This window comes from Pteropus alecto, unplaced genomic scaffold (genome assembly GCF_000325575.1).
Source record: "Pteropus alecto unplaced genomic scaffold, ASM32557v1 scaffold101, whole genome shotgun sequence".
NCBI lineage: Eukaryota > Metazoa > Chordata > Mammalia > Chiroptera > Pteropodidae > Pteropus > Pteropus alecto.
Genome location: NW_006432945.1, coordinates 8,118,969 through 8,136,006, shown reverse-complemented (window position 1 = coordinate 8,136,006; position 17,038 = coordinate 8,118,969). Strand labels below are relative to the sequence as shown.

The window sequence follows — 17,038 nt, the reverse complement described above, 5'->3', positions numbered from 1 at the left end:
TGCCTCTTTTTCTTTCTCACCCATAAATAGGAAAAAAAAAAAAAAAGATGTTGATGTTCCTGACAGGTTACATTCCAGAGAAATGAGGAAATAAATGCAGGTTATAAAACTGGGAGAGGTCGGGTGTGACCTAAAGTTGAGGTAAGAGAAGAAGAGAATTATAAAGGTAAGAGAAGGCAAAAAGGTTAAGTAAAGGTTTCATTTTACACTTATTACTTAAAATGATTCTTTTGTGAATCCCATGTAGGGCATTCCATCTTTAAAGACGTGATGGTTCCCAGGAGATGCAAAATTACTAGAGGATGAGTAATACTGATTCCAAAAACGATCATCCTCATCAGTTTTTGTCTGTACAAAAGTAGCAGTACCTGATATCACACTACAGTGAGCCTTAGGCAATACCTTAGGAATTGCCTATAAGGTCTTTCTTTTCAATCACCAGGTGTAAAATGCTATTACATTTATCTTTAATCTATCTCCTTTTCAATTACCAGTGTTACTTCCAGGCTCCTGCAACATGGCAGATAGTTTAGGCTTTCTTTAAAAACAGTGACAAATAAAAAAAACACCAAATAAGACAACAGCAAAAAAACAAGAAAATCTATTTTGCTTTGGGGCTGGTTGGAGATACTGAAAAATATAATAAAAACCACCCATAAATACTTCACCTCACAGAAATAACTACTGTTAATATTTTACTGTTTCTGACCTGTTCCTATGCAATTCTATTTTATAGTTACACTTTATATACATAGTTTTGTATCTTTCAGGCATGTTTCAATGTTTCAGTGATGGTTTGCCATTGCTGGTTTGTTGAATTGTATATATTCTTTTTCCTGCTGGGAAATAGAACTTGAAAAAGGAAACTCTGCAAAATCTCATTCTGAAGGACCTGTAGTTGACTGAGACACATAAGATTATTTGATTGCATGTCTGCACTTGATCTCAGGGTGCTATGGTTCCAGAGACCTCTACCCCAGCTTTATCATTCTATGACTACCCCATTTACTTGATTCTCCCTTAAACTTTAAATTCTGAAAGCAAGAGTGCACATACCATTTGCACCCCAGTGACTAGTAGCATAGGACCAAATACATAAAAAATTCTCAATAAATTTTTGAAGATTGAATGAATAAAAGGATGAGTAAACAACTAAATACTAAAGTTCTAGAGGATCCATAACTCATCAAGGTTTCTCCTTAGTATCAGGATACAAGCAGATTAAGGTTCCCAAAAGTAAAGTATTGGCTTAGATTTAGATTTGTCTCGAACAAGGAAAGATAAAAATTGATCATCAGTTAAACATCCCCTATAGACCACAATCTCTACCTAGGATTCCTACTATGCTCTAATGCTTAAATTTGGCTGTCCCACACATATTTATAAAAAATTAATTTCAATTTCTTTCTACAGCTAATAATCTTCTGTAACATCTAGGCCACTGCTGTCTACATTTTGGAAATTTTAAAATTCTAGTATTTGGCACGCCCTATAGGCTTGGTCCTACCACAGGGATATTGCCAAAGAAGAACCATGCATGTCTTTTTGGACAAAGGATTGGATCACTTGGGGGACCATAAGGAAAATCTTAAAGCCAATGATTGAGATAGAGTGAGAGAGTGAGAGAGAGTGAGCCAGAGAGTCGTTCCAGAGATGTCGGTTTGAAAGAAGACAGGGGAGAGCACAAGCAGCTGGTTTTGCTCCCTAAAAGCCTCCTTATTCTCTTCGGCTTTGACAGATCTTGGATCTCATCTCAAACTTAAAACTGCTAATGAACTGAGACATCTTCTGTAAGTCGATGAAAGTTGTTTCTTCTCCTGGCAATTCATACTCGGTCATAATACAACTAGTCATATGGTTTTGAGGCAGTGTGCTGTGCACTGCTCTCTCTACAAATACAATTCTACAATTTTGTGTTTGTTTTTTTAAAACAAGTTTAACCTATCTTAATTAGAGTGTGAATTTGAGTGTGTGAAGCTCTGATTTGCCCTAGATACAAAATAAGAGCAGCAGCATCTATTGAGTGCCTACTAAGTGCCCAACACTGCTAGGTATGTTACACGCATTTTATAATTGAACTTGGAGAACCTGCCTCCAGAAACATAATTTAAAATTTCATTGACTTTGAAATGGCATGTGATCCTTTCCTTAAGAAACTTACATTCAATGCATTCAACAATAACAATAATAATGTCAGAATTTATAAACACTTTTCTGGTGAGAAATCCAAAGAACACTGAGCTTTCTGTTCTATACTTGGATTCGACTTTCTTTCTTAATTTTTAAATCTAACTTTCTATCTTATATTCCATTTAGCTGATAGCCTCTCCCCAGCAATCTATTTTTCTTTTTACCCATAATAAAAGAGTTAACTGCTTCCTCTATTCTTAAATTAGAAAACATAAAAGTTAAATAAAAATGATTTGGACACTGAAGGCTTTTTTTCTACACTGAAGTATGAAACTTTGCTGTGAGATAATTGATGAGCTATCCATAATCTTACAAATATGCTCTTTACTCATTGCCTAAGTAAATTTCATTTAATTAGAACTTTCATCTTGTTAAATATAATAGCAGATTTCAATTTCCCAGATGGGTTGAAGATCCAGTAAAATTCTTTTCTTATTGCTTAGGCATTACTTCTATATTCTACAGTAAGGTGGTCAGGAATTTAAAGCATTTATATAAAAGTCGTGGTCCAAATTTCCATTTTTTCTCTCCCCTAAAATTAATTAACCAACAAACATTTAGTGAGCACCCCTTGTATCAGGCACCCTGCTAGGGGAGTGATAATACACTAGTGAGCAAAACAGGCACATTGTTTGCCCTTACAGAACTTAACAGCCAACTGGAGGCAAAAGACACTGAACAAACTGTGACAAATTACAAATTACAAGTATGACAAATGCCATGAAGAAGAAGGGCAGGGTGCTATGGGAATGTGCAGTAGGTATAGCCGCCTTGATTGGGGTGAGGAGGTGCAGAGAAGATTTTTCCAAAGACGTTCAAGTTTAGCCTTGAAGCATTAGAAAGGAGAGAGTGGTCTAGGGAGATGTTATCTAGATAAGGGAACGGCTTGTGTAACGGCTGTGAGTGGAAGAGAACACTGTCTACTCAAGGACCTAAGAGAAGGCCACGGTGGCTAGAGCGGTGATGACAAGAAATATTACAGAGAGAGGCAAGGACCAGATCACACGAGTCATCCTAAGGATTGAGAACTGTAGTCTAAGGGCAATGGAAAGCCAATGGAAAATTTATGCCAGGAAATAAAAAAATTTTTAAAGCTTCATATAGCTAAAAAGTGGAATGAATATAAGTATGCATTAATTTACTATTTAATTTGTTCTGGAATGTGTCATTACACCTAGCAATCCAATGATATTAAGAATTTTTATAAATATGGAACAAACTAGATTTCTGATATGTAGAATTTTTCTGAGAATAGAAAAGACCGTAGGAGAGTTAAGCAAAGCAGAACAGTACTTGGGTACATACCCTTAGAATGCTTGGAACTGATGAATGTATGGCCTAAGTATTTTTGCTTTTCATTTACATCACATTTCAACTTGAACTGCAAGTGAAGGTAGTAAAAAAATAAAGGCAGGGAAAGGAAGAAGGTGTGCATGTGTGTCTATGCCTGTGTGTGCACATGTGGTTTCCCACGGTTTTGAAGAAGAGTGGATTTATGACAATGAATGTCAGTATCACCTTCTCTGTGCTCAAAAACAGTAGTCTACCTCACAGAAATTAGGAAAGTGAAGACTACGAAATATTAAAAGATGTTTTTTTCTTTTAGTTGGGTGTTTTAAGAAAAGAAAATGGCAGCTTCTGGGTAATGTAACAGATTTTGACATGAAATATATTAATTGTAGAGACCCCAAGATGGCTTGGTAGCACTGTGCTTGGGGTACTAAAAAGATCCACGAACACCAAGGGCCTTGGACACCATAGAGTGTAAGAGACTAAGGTTTCAATTTTCCTTTTTAATATTCGTCAATCTGCCCTATGAGTGTTTACTCTTGTCTTCTCCAGGTGGTCTCTGCCCATTAAATTAGCAGAGGTACCTTTCCCAGAGGTATTTTCTTATGGGGAGTTGGGAGAAATTCTTGAAGATTAATAAGGGTTCCTTAGTAAATATTAGGAGAATCATAGGAGAGGGAGAGAGAACTTTGACTAGCATTCTTCAATCTCACAGCCGCCCAAACCAGAAGTTTCTTCTCTTGGATCTTGGACTGCTGCTCCCTGACTATCCTTCAGGCTTAGTGACTCCCTCTTAGGAGTAAATAAATGAATATACACTTGGCAAACTGTTTGAAAAGGCTGCTGACCTTTTGTCTAAGAAATCATGAGCTACAGGAGACCTGAGTTTAAAGGTCCGTTTGTATCTGACTCACTATTTGAAGAGAATGAATCACTCATTTGATTGACTCACTCAGCTCCATAGTCTGACGTGTGGTATTTAAAGGGAGCATGGGGCAGCTTCATGCACATTGTGTACCTGAGTCCTGCAACTGATAAGTCATTCTTCTCACCAAAATAGAAGCACATTTATTAAGTACCTAATTGTATACACGACTGGAAAACATTTAGAATATGTAGGCTAAATATCAAAATAAATTAGCACTTGTTAAGGTTTCAGGGAACAGATGAGACATCTATTATTATAAAAAGGGAGGAGGCTTGCTATGTATTAATTGTCAGGTTACCAAAGCTCTCGGTAAATTTGGTAGGAATGTTAAGAGAAGCTTCTCAGCAAGTACTTGGTGTCTGGTTGAAAACTGGCTACTCTTTTTACTTGGGCACAAATGTGGTTATATTAGGCTGTTTTTAGTGACACAAAGTTTTTTAAGTTTCAACCCTCTAGAATGTGACTCACAGTGTCCTGATATTATATACTTGAGACATGGATAGAGAAATCTATCGTCTAGCACTGAAAGAAAATAGGTTCGGGTGCATAGCCATACCTATGAGTATTATAGACAAAGACCAGATAAACTATTATTTCAAAAAATAATGTTACGTTGCAGTAGTTCTAAATTATTTATTTTAGCTTGATATAAAAGAGCGAGAGGCCAAAAAGAAAATTAACATTTATCAAGTGCCAGTGTGGTATGTCAGGCACTCACATACTCAGTCACAGGAAGCCTAAAACAGCTAATGTTTCCATTTTGGTCAAGGAAGAAACCGAAGTTCAGAGACTAAGATGGGGAGAGTTGAATGAATACTCAGGTCTGCTAGCTTATGATTATTACATAAAATCACTTAGGCACAAACTGAAAAACTTAAAGTAGGGTAGGATTAAATGAAATGAGACAGCTTGTCTTTAATTTCTTTTAATTTAGATGTAATCTATATCTGCAGGGGGGAAAATAAATGTAAAAAATCTATTGCAGAAAGATGCTTGTATTCTTTAAATCTTTTGATGGGGCAGCAAACAGAAATGAGATTGGGAAATGTGTATTAAGCAATATGTAAGTTCTGGGACATAATTTTTCTGAATCCAACTAATTTTTGAAAGTTATTTTTGAAATGGGCATCAATGTCTTATAACCTGTAAAATGTAAATGTTACTACACTATATAGTTTGTAGTGACAATCTGTAAAATGTACATGTTACTATACTATATAGTTTGTAGTGACATTGTAAAGCTATTAAGAATCATAAAATTCTTAGGAAAGCTGCTATAAAATAGATTGTTTATATTTCTGACCCTCAACTGTGTACCTGAAGTACTTTGTTCTTACCTTAATTACTGCCCCATCATATTTCATCCTAATTACTTCTCTACTCTCTGGTATCTCTACCAGAAGGTAGGTTCCTTCAAGACAGGCACCAAGTCTTTTTCATCGTGGTATCCATAATACCCTGGACAGTGCCTGAAATATAATAAGTGCTCAGTAAATGTTTATTGAATAAACAACACAACAAAAAGATTCATCTTTTTGACCCTAATTTACTTATTTCCAGAACGAGAAAATAGTAGTACTTTCTTAGATTGCTTATCAGGAGTGTCATAAGTGCTCATATGCTATTTACTGGAGAATGAGCCACAGACATAAAAGGTGTTATTATGATGATTATGAAGGGGGTAATTATTTTACATAATATAAAATTTTTATTCTGGCTAAAATATTTTTAAAAATCTAACCAATACATTTTAGGAAAGAAATGTAGGTGTTTTAGGTAATATGTAACAGTAATCTCCATTTTTTGGGCTCTTAGGATTGAAGAATCAGAGATGAGAACCATCTCTCACTAGGTGGCTCTCTTCCCCGTGAGTGGGCGGGCCCCCTGGTTCAATGAGGGACGACAGAGGCATTGTACAGCTGCAATCACCGTCACACCGCATCACAGCAGGCACTTGCAGCAGCAAGAGGGGCATAGTTCAGTTTCTATTTCGTTAATGACAATCTGTCTTTGGGACTTATTTCAAAGTAGCCGGTACCTTCACTTCCTTCAAACTTACACACCACGTTCCAAATATACATTGATCCAGTCCTTTAATAAGTGCGGTCTCAGGGATCTTGAAAGTCTCTTCACCTAGTATGGAAGACAGCAAGAATCAGATACCCAAACCGAGCCAAACAAAAATAGCCCATTAAAATCTTAATTTTAACTATTCAATGAGGGCTATATTTCTGGAGGGTTTTATACCGTTACACATCCTAAAGTACTTTGGTACAGCTGTTTAAGAGACTCGATAAGAATTGAAAAATATAATTTAACAAAACGTCAGACAATTCCTTCAAACCATTAAGATGACTTCTCCAGATACTTCTCACACGTTCCATATTATTAACCCAATCCTTTATGCCTTTTAGCCCCTACCTGACATAAAATACACATAACAGACATTCAGAAAGATTTGTTCTAATCGAAATCCTTTTCCTAGACGTCTTCCATTGGAACTTCGCACCAGTATCTAGGTTTTTCTTGATTTACTCAACCGTTTCCTCTCCACCCCAAAAGACACAGAATGACAAGTTCTAAAACACTGCAGACCCATTGGAGAAGGAAGAAATTTGAGAGTAGGGAGGAACTCGGCCTGTTTTTAATAATCAAGCGGGAGCCCCATTGGGGGTGCCTTTGAGAGGGATGGCAGTCGTTAGCTTCTCGCCACCACCTCGGCTCTACAAATGCTGTAAACTCACTCGTTAGCCTTCTAGTATGTGTTCCCACTCTCACTCTGGCATCCTTGCGGGGAGGTTGGCTCTGGAAGGCCGCGCTGGGAACTCCGAGGAGGCTCGGTAGCCGAGGGTGTGTTTGGGGGTGGAGGGGAGGGTTGAGAGATTTCTATAAGGGGTCATCCGCTGGGAAAAGTCTTGTCCTCAGCAGAAGAGGGATCGCGGCTGTCGTGTGCCGTTCTCCTCCCTCAGGGACCCCGTCCTGGTGGGATCCCGCCTTCCAGAGCCCGAGACAGTAGTGGGGAAACCCCTCGTCCGCCTCGCAGCTCAGCGCCGCCCGCCGTCCGCCAGCCTTCAGGCCCTGCTTCTTCGCAGGCCCGGCCTCTCCAAGCCTGGCAATAGGAGGAAACTATGGAGGTGGTTCCCGCTCTCAGGCGGGTGGAAAACCCACGGGGAATGCCTTAGGGTCTCCCCCAAGGCCGCGGGAAGGGGAAAGGGAGGAGGAAATGAACTTCACCGCCCACGAGAACTATCCGGATTCCCATTCTGGGGGAGGCCTTTAAGATATAAGGGAAACCAAGGGGGAACCCTGGGTACCTTCCCGGGAATCCATTCGCCAAGGGAGGGTCACCCGGTCAGCATACATTGGTTACTATGACAATACAACCAAAGCCTCCAGTTGCCATGGCAGCTGCTTATCCAATCCCATTGGTTTTCTCTCTCTCCCTGGGCTCCACTTCATCCCATCCAACAATCTCCCTGCGTGCAGGGGGAGGGACTGTAAAAAAGGAGGGAGTCCTTAGCGTCACTCTGGGCGCGAAGGAAAACAAGAGTCGAGGGACTGGCAGGCGGAACTGTAGGAGGAAGGGGCGGCGTTTCCGGTAGGCAAAAAGTGGAGAAGTTGAGCGGAGTGGAAAGACGGGGGGAAGACTTTGAGTGTAACCCCCGGTAGATTTGGGCTCGATGTTCCCAGTCAGGCTGGGGTTGCCCCCTCGCGCGGGAGGAGAGGGGTGGATTGGCCAGAAGCCACCAAGCGCCCCCAGCTGGCTGCTCAGCAGCCGCACAATAGCCGCACAACTAGCTGATCCCAAGAGGGAGCGCTACAGAGAGTCGGAAATCACCCGGAGGGACCGGCGCCGCTGAAATCTCGCGAGAGGGAGCACACTTCCTTCCTCTGCTTCTCCCTCCTCTTTCCCCCGCCCCCTTCCCTTTACCCTCCCCCTCCCTCCTCCCGGGTCGGAGTGTCCCTGCGCCCCACGGGCCGGAGCAGCAGTGAGAGCAGCTTTCCCCGCTCCCTCCCTCTCGCCTCACTCACCCTCACCCCCACCCCCCGCCGAGCGAGGAGGAGCCGGAGGAGAGGAAGATGGCGGCGGCCGCCAGCACCCGCGGTGCCGCGGGGCCGCTCCGAGGAGCCTGAGAAACCCACAGAGGCTTCGCGGGAAGACGCGGCGGCGGAGGATGAGCCTGCAGAGCGCGCAGTATCTCCGGTGAGTGCCGAGGCCCGCCGCGTACATAGGGAGAGCTGGCCGAAGGTTGGGGCATGGAGCAACAGACACAGAGGTGGTATATCCGGGGTGGCGGGGGAGTTGCTGTGTCCTCTCCTTCCCCAGCGGGGAGGCGGGGGCTGCGAGAGGATCGGCGGCAGGCGGCGGAGCCGGCATACACAGGGGTGCCTAGCCCCCGCGGGCCGGGCTGAGTTCCAGCGAAGCCGGCTCGTCTTGGTGCGGGAAGGAGGTTAGGGAAGCGTGAGAATGTGCGCGCGCGCCCGTGGTCGCGGGCTCGCTGTGGGGGTCGGGGGGAGGCGCCCCGGGAGGCGGCAGCGACCCGAAGTGGAGGTGGGTGTGGAGTCTGATCCTGGTGGCGGGGGAAACGTGGTGTGGTGTGGGATTGGCTGGAGCGATGCATGATCAGAAGATGGGGTGGAAGTCTGCGCACCTGGGGTTTGTGGTGGGGGAGGAAGCTGGGGAGGGAGAGACTACAGGAAACTAGAGTTTGTTCTTCATTCTTAGGGTGGAAGTGCTGAGGAATAATGTCACCTGTAGTTAGTTGGCAGGGCGGGGGTGGGGACATAAAGAGTGAGAATGGTTGAGGAAGTGAAGAAAAAGGGAGGTACAATGGCCGGGGTTGGGTTCACCAGTAGAAACTGGGTTAGAATCAGTGTAGTCGGGAGATACCATTCATTAAGAGTGCTATAAGGAACTTGTATGTTTGAGATAGAGTGACGCAAGGGTACAGTGTGCTGGTATGAGATGGGGGTGGGGTGGCGATTGATATAACACATTTTAGGAGGGGAAAATGCAGACACGTTGGAAGTACATAATGGCGAGAGCATATTGAATGAAAAGACACCAAGCTATTGTGCAGCCAGGACCGTTCCATGGAAGCTGAATGAAGAGCTCGGAGGTAGAGGTAAATGAGGGACACAGTCCTGATGGCAGAGAGAAATAGAGCCTGAGACTAATTGGGGAGTTGTTACTGCTTAGAAAAGGGGAAGGCAGACCTTCAGACCTTCAGACCTTCAGACCTTTCAGGAGCAGAACTAAGAGGGGCAGGCTTATGGGAAGATGTTTTAAAAAGTGATTTCATACCTTGTGGAGGAGGAAATTGGATGGGGTAGAAGTCAAAAAAGAACAGAAAAGTCACTTTAGCTGTTTAGCGAAGTGAAACTATTGATGTGTGAGTGGGTCCCTACATATATATTGCAAGGAAAGATATGTAGTGATACGTCGAGGTGGCTTTTCTACTTTTGAAAGGAGTGAGTTTTATTAAGCAGAGTGGAGAAGAGAGAATAATGAGATCTTTGAATTATGGTTGAATGCTTGAGTTTAACAGGAACAGGATTCACACAACATGCGTGCCCAATGACTATAGGGTAGTTAGAATGATATCTGTATATCAGGATCCTTTTTTTCTCCTTATCTATCGTTTCATATGTCAGATAAACTTAAATACAACCATGGCAAAGATCTATGGTAGATGCTGTAGAGGGGGGATATGGAAACTGTCAGGACAGTCCTTAATTTTAAGGAGTTTTGAGTTTAGTTTTGAGTTTAGTATACATTAGGCAAGTAAATACATAATAGCACAGAGTAAAGATGGTAAGTATCATAAAAGATGCCAAGTGTTATAAGAGTCCAAAGGCAAGAGATTACCTGAGCATTTAGGGGGACTCAGGAAAAGCTTTCTTTGCTCATTTGCTCATTCATACACTCTTCACCAGTCCTTTTGTCGATCACCTACATGGAAGGCGTTGTATTAGCTGCTGAGAATAGAAAACTAAGAACTCCACATTCCTCTTACAGAGTGTACAGTTTGTTAGTCTTCAAGGAGAAAACGACACTTAAAATGGACCTGAAGAATAAACAATATTCTGACAGGTATGGATTGCAAAAAAAGAGGGATCCAAATGGAAGGAAACTGAGCAGAGATTTGTAGGATAAGAGGGTTGGGGAACAGAGGAGGTATTCAGTCCAGTTACACAACAACATAGGGCGATGCAGCTGGAAAAATGTATAGAGTTTTAGAGGTTATTTTAAGTGCGATTCCTTCCTTTTACACATGAGGAAAGTATAGCCCAAAGAAGTTAGAATTGTTGAGGATCAGGTAGCTGGTGTGTGGAAGTTGTGTAACTCAAATGTAGGTCTTTAAACTGCAAATCAGCTGTACTGTGCAACATGTCTGGGTTTACCCATTCTTTATGCAAATAATGTGTTGAGAACTTACTATATTCTAGGCACTGAGGATATCATGGAAAACAAAATGAACAGATTAATATTTACCAGGTGGTGATGAGTACTAGGGGAAAAAAATAAAGCAACATAAAGATGGGCAATTTTATACAGACGGGATAATCAGGGAAAGCCTGCTATAAGGAGTCCATATTTGAGAGGGTCTCGATTATCATGATCCATAGTTTATAGTTAAAACGGGTAGACAGTAGACAATCTGAGATTTGTTTAGAACAGAATTCACATATTCACATTTGTATATTAAGAAGATGAACCCGTATAGTGTAATGATCAGTTAAGCCCAGAAATAAGGTCACAGTGTCAGTGGGACTAGAAAGGTATGAAAAGCAGATGTGAGAATAGTAATATAATTTTAATGGGAAGATTAGTTGGCTTTGAGAGCCTTCTTTGTTAATATCTTATATTTTGTAAGTCAGCATGGTCGGGAAGACATCATCATAGTGACAGTTGGAGATGAATTTAGTTCTTAAAAGAAGGGAGAAAACACAATGTTTGAATAACCTATATTTTCCAGCTAAAGTTGAACAGGTAAAATTGAGCAGGCATAGGACTTGGAGTCCGTTTAGAGATTCCTGGGAGCCAATCTTGCACATCTATCCTAAGTAAATAAGTCTTCATGGCTAACAGTGGTCTGGGACAAGTCTTTGTAATAAAAACAGACTTACACCAGCCCCAATTTCTCTCTTCTTTTTTTTAAGATAATAGTTGTATTTTAAGTCTGCTGTGGGGAGACCAGAGAATGTCTTCGGGAAAGCATTATGTTCACTTTGTTAGATGAAAGTGGAACTGTTAGTTTTTATAAACGGCTCCGGGTCAATGCTGGATATTGCTGAATGAGTGCAGTTGGGGGTATAGCAGTTATTCTTTGTGACCTTGACTTCAGGAAGAGTTTTCTTGCCTACCTTTGTCAGTGGTGTAAGACCATGACTGGGCAGTTTTTAAACTGCATGACTACAGATCTTCCCTCATGTAGATGAAAATTAGTTTGTCTCAGCTGAATTAATTTGTTAAGGAGTAAGTGAACTGGGTTGTTCAGTATTGAAATGGTGGAATGGTGGCAATCCAAGAAGCAAGGTGGCAGTTTCAAAAGAGTAAAAAATGATAATATTAGGTAAGAAGCATCAGTAAAACAAAGAAAGAGAAGAAATTCAACATCAAGTGGACTAAATTAGTCTTGAGTTACAGAAATAAAGCAGAGATAAAAGGAAAAAAACTATTCTCTGTATGGGAAAGAAGGTGGTGACCTGGGCAAGAAAGGAGAATGAAACTTTTTTATTAGAAGGGAAATGTCATATAAAAAAAGAAATAGACTGACAAGACTCCTATCCAGATGAATAAGTTGAGAATACGTAGATTTTATAAAATAAGAAATGGTCTTAAATATGAGAGTTCTAGACTGACATTGGAAATTTATTACCCAACTTGAAAAAAATTCAGTATTTTCTCTTGATTTATGACAAAATGGAAATTTTAAAAGACTTTGACATTTCTGTTGAGTAAAAGAAAAGGGTGTATTGAATATAGTTCATTTGAAAAGGGTGGGAGAGGGTGAAGATAGGCCATAGATAAGATAGGAAGTGAGGTATAATTTCATGCTTTCGTAGAATAGCATTTGAAAAAAATAGAAATATGGAAATTAACATATCATATTTAGAAAAACAGGGGTTGGGGAGGTACTGAAGTACCACAGGGAAGACATCAACGAAGTTGTTTTGGAAGATGAGAAAGTAATCATAGCCATAGGGAATAGCAGTCAAACAGGTCAAATCCTGTTATAAAAGGTGACACAAGGGCCACTGAATGACATCTGCTGTCCTTGTGGGAACCAACTGTTTATACTCTACTCCCTCCAACTATCTTCCTTTCTTCACTAGTCTCCTTTTGTGTTTAACTTCTTTCTATGATGTAGGTTTTTCCACCTGAAGTGGGTTCTTGGTATTAGTCAGTCCCCTTACAGGAAAGGTCTACAAATTGTCCCTTTAGTTAGAGCGTTTTTTGCATTATACCTCTTAGTGAAGAGGTTGCATTCCAGTGGCACACTTCTTTGTCAGAAACTTTGTTACTAGAGGTAGAATAATATAATAGCCACAAGGTTATTTTCTGAGGCAGAAGAAAAATGGTTGTCATTTAGATACGAATTGAAATACCCAATATGCTGTAAGATAAAATGTGTCCCTGTAAATCTTGGGACAGAGGGAGACAAAGGGAGTTGAGGCTGTTAAAGTAAGCAGACCCTTATCCTAGCCTGGGGAGAGGAACAGGGAAGTTGGTGGGAGTGTTTAGGAGGAGTAGGTATGCTAAATAGGGTGGTCTCCAGGTTCTGCCTATTGAAGCTGGCCTGGGTCTTTGCTGTCCCAGGAAATCCTATGGTACGTACCGATATTAATTCACATGTTCAAGAAGTCTTCCCCCTGGCCCATTTGTCCCCCTCTCACCTCATTGTACAGGATTTAAAATAGCTTCGGTCCTAGAAAAGCAGCCAAACGTGGCTGATTTGCCAAACATGGTAAAATTGTTTGAAAAAAAATGATGCTGTTTTGAGGATTATAAGGCTATTTTTTTTGTTTTAACGGTGTTAATAGCATTTTACCTGCTTGAATATTGACTGGCTAAATTATTTTGGCAGTTAACTTCTACTTCCCTTGTGGTTTCAGTTGGACTCAAAATGTATACTTCCTGTCTTAGCCTATGTTTCATTGCTTTTCTAACAGCGTTATGTTCTACCTTCATGGTAGAATAGGCAGTTGCTGTGTTTTTGTTTTGTTTTTTAAGCTATGTTGTATAGTAAGCTCTAGACAGACATGAGGCGGTTTTGGAGTGTCAGGTGGTTCAGAGTTTTAAAAAGTTTGTTTTATAGTGGAGAAATATTTGCAGTCTCCAACGACATCCTAAATCCTGGCCAGCCTTTCACATTTTTGTTATTGGTGGCGTGAATGAGTACCTGAAAGTTTAGGTGGGTTAGTTTAACTGATTGATCTTGTTCAGAGAATAAATTATTAAGCAGATCTCTTTCAGATAGTGGCTTATTTGTCTGTATGTGGATATTTTGGCAGATGGTCATCACACATTGCCATTTAAGTTTTGTAATTGAGCTATATTTTAATTTAGTGGCTGAATTATTGTGGGTAGACTTATCAATGGTCTAGGAGATTGTAACTAAGAAAACTTAATCAGCAGTTACAGGACAATACAGAGATAGAGTTTTGGCAAACATGTCACATGGTAAGTGAGAACTTGTAACCAATTCCTTTCTCCTTAGCATGTAAGTGGAGCTGCTTAGGAAGATTGTTTTCACCCTCCCTTAAACCCAATTTTTACTCAGTTGGGAGAGTGACTACTGATTGTTTAAGAAAACTTTAGGAGTCTCAGGTAGACTAGCAATTTTGTTTGTTTGTTTCCTTCTCTGCTTCATTTAGAACAAAGTTTCTTAACCTTAGCACATACTGACATTTTGGGCCAGAAAACACTTTGTTGTGGGGAACAGTCCTTTGCATCCTAGGATGTTTATTTAGCAGCATCTCTGGCCTCCACCCACTAGATGCCAGCATCATTCTTCCCCCTTTGTGAAAACCGAAAATGTTCTCACACATTGCCAAATGTTCATTGTGGGTACAGATTCACTTTCAGTTGAGAACCATTGATTTAGAAAATATATAGGAAGATATACATGCATAGCATGGGTTCAATTTTCTTTTCTCCTTTAAGCCACAGATTACTTCTTAGGCTTCTCTTATCAGTTTCCTCTTAGATAGTAATAGGCTAGTTACCATGTGTAGACTTTACCCATAAAAACTTGTACATGTTTCAGTGTATTTTAAATCTGTGTTTTATTTTACTGGCAATTATATAATATTTACATATGCTGAGCACAGTTATGGGGACTTTGCCAGTGGGAAACTCAAAGATACTGAAGAAAAACATTTAAGTAACTAATAGCAAATGAACTGGTAAATGCTGTTAGAGAAACAGAAGTACTGTGTAAATACAGGAAAGAAGATCTTTATTCCAACAGAGGTGGAAGTGAGTGAGGAAGGTATCTTGGAGGAGGTGAGATTTGACCTGGGTTTTGGAGGGTGGATGAGAATTTTAAAAGTGGATATTGGGCAAATTGACATTTCAGACAGGAGGAACGTCTTACAGCTCCTTTACTCCAAATACATTTTTAAAAATTTCATTCAGTCCCATTTAATACATTATGGCCAAGCCTTACTAAGTCTTTTTTTGAGATAAGATAGGTTATGGACAGAGAAGTAGAGATACGGAAATGATACTTCTGAAGACCTGATGGTTGGTTCAATGGAGTCCTGCCGAATCCCTTCCTTTACCTGTGTTCTCTGTTGCACACCATTCCTCCAGAACCTTATTTCAGTTGTGCTGTCTCTCTCCTTTTAGTCTTTTTAATTATTCCCTTTACTAGCCTTACTTTTTGAGGACTAACCTCAGTTTTCTTTTAAAAATTCTTTCCTGTTCCTGTTTTCCCTTTAAGCTCTGTCCTTCCTCTTTTTCCTTAGCACTTTATTGGAATTGATATTTCCAAGGATGCCAAAGACCTAAGGGCCAAATTTATCACTGGTTGTTTTCCTTTCTCTCTCACGTACGTTCGCACATTTGTTTTCCTTTCTCTTATATCTGTCCATTCATCCTACCAATAAACATTCATTTTGGGCCAATGTATGTCCAGGTCCCTGGGGATAAAAAGAGAATACACCCCCAAGTAGTTTTACCAGGCCCACAAGTAGATATGTAATTACCACATGGTTCATAGCTGCTGTGATACATATGCAGGGGCCTTATGGGAGGGTCTTGAGCTCTGTCTTTTGTTTTTAGCACTGAGAGTGTGACTCTGATTACTCCGCTGCTTATTTTGTTTTTCTGGTCCACCTTACCTCACCAGTGGCAAAAAGGAAGGCATAACCCTCGTCCACTGTTTTCTCTTTTTTCAACATTGCTTTTCCTCAGAAATCACATTCATTTGTTGGACTTTAGCAGTCATCATATCACTATTTGAAAATCTATCATGCATCCTCTTAATATAAATCATTGTGGTAGGTCCTAGGGAGACAAATTGATGTACGATATCATACCTGCCATTCAGAGACTTTATAAACTTTTTAATAGGTTTAAACTATTATAAAATATGTTGATTTTATAAACATAAAATAGTACATTACCAAGCATAGTTAAATATGGTGATTTAGAACATGGTCTGTGGGGCAGAATTGGCTGGATCTAAATCACAGCTTTACTACTGACTAGCCCTGTTACCTTGAGCAAGCTACTTAAGCTTTCTGTGCCTCGGTTTCCACATCTGAAAAGTTGGAAAAATAGTATCTATCCCATAGATCAAGTGAGTTAATGTGAAATGTGCTGGGAATGGTTCTGTCACATAGTAAGCACTGTATAAGTTTTAGCTGTGTGTAACGTCTGAAGGTTAGCCTCTGGCACTGACTACTCTGATAATTTTGCAGCTCTGCCTTCTGCACATTACTAATTATAGAAGTCTTTCTCTCATAACAAACTCAGTACTCTTAAAAGTAAACTTAATCTTTACTCTTCTCACCCCGTTCCTCTTGTTCTCTCATTTTCCTCATTGCTGCTGCCATTCTTCCCACGCAGGTTTAAAACCTTGCAGTCATTTTGATTCTTCCAGTTTTCCTCACCCTCTTCCACACATTCACCATTCTGGAAATGTTACCTTATTGTCTCATAGTCTTCACTTCTAGTGCTGTCAGCTTCATACCTATACTGTTGATACAGTCTTCCAGCCGGTACCTTGCCTGCAGTTCTCACAAGTAGCAACAAGAAAACATTAACTTTGAGCTTTAAACACTGCCCACTACTTTCTCTGTTTCTGAACTAACATTATCTCTGGGTCTTGATTTCTTTCTCTTTAAAATGGAACATCGATCTCAAAATTGCTGTCAGTGTTAAACAAAATAACAAAGGATTACACGTTTAACAAGTTCTGGTTCTTCAACTCCCCAGTACCTGTTCCCCTGCCAATTAGTCTTTGTAGTGCTTTTATATTAATATTCCTGAAAAGCATTTGTATATGGCTACCCTTGCCTAAACTCCTTAGTTTGGCCCTAAATTTCCATTAAATGACCCTCGTCTACTTGTGCCACATATCTCCTTACCTTTTGATGGGAACCAACTGCCCTAGC

The 17,038-nt window shown here is 40.5% G+C and overlaps 2 protein-coding genes across 17 annotated transcripts in view; one reads left to right on the top strand and one right to left on the bottom strand.

The window, feature by feature from the left end:
* NMNAT2 (nicotinamide nucleotide adenylyltransferase 2) overlaps window positions 1-8,201 on the bottom strand; it is a 138,920-nt gene extending 130,719 nt beyond the window's left edge. For 2 of the 7 annotated variants that reach the window (XM_015586213.2, XM_025043865.1), the window contains exons 1-4: window positions 7,723-8,201; window positions 7,153-7,517; window positions 6,447-6,541; window positions 5,746-5,877 (exon numbers count right to left, since the gene is read on the bottom strand). In XM_015586213.2, the coding sequence (XP_015441699.1) occupies window positions 5,746-5,772 (27 nt within the window). In that variant the 5' untranslated portion in view covers window positions 5,773-5,877; window positions 6,447-6,541; window positions 7,153-7,517; window positions 7,723-8,201. The other 5 variants (XM_025043867.1, XM_025043869.1, XM_025043868.1 and 2 more) reach the window with 5 other exon arrangements.
* Window positions 8,202-8,336: 135 nt separating this feature from the next.
* SMG7 (SMG7, nonsense mediated mRNA decay factor) overlaps window positions 8,337-17,038 on the top strand; it is a 62,545-nt gene continuing 53,843 nt past the window's right edge. For 5 of the 10 annotated variants that reach the window (XM_025043863.1, XM_025043860.1, XM_025043862.1 and 2 more), the window contains exons 1-2: window positions 8,446-8,612; window positions 10,428-10,502. In XM_025043863.1, the coding sequence (XP_024899631.1) occupies window positions 8,584-8,612; window positions 10,428-10,502 (104 nt within the window). In that variant the 5' untranslated portion in view covers window positions 8,446-8,583. Of the gene's footprint in view, window positions 8,613-10,427; window positions 10,503-17,038 lie in introns of all 10 variants that reach the window. The other 5 variants (XM_006907750.3, XM_006907747.3, XM_006907748.3 and 2 more) reach the window with 2 other exon arrangements.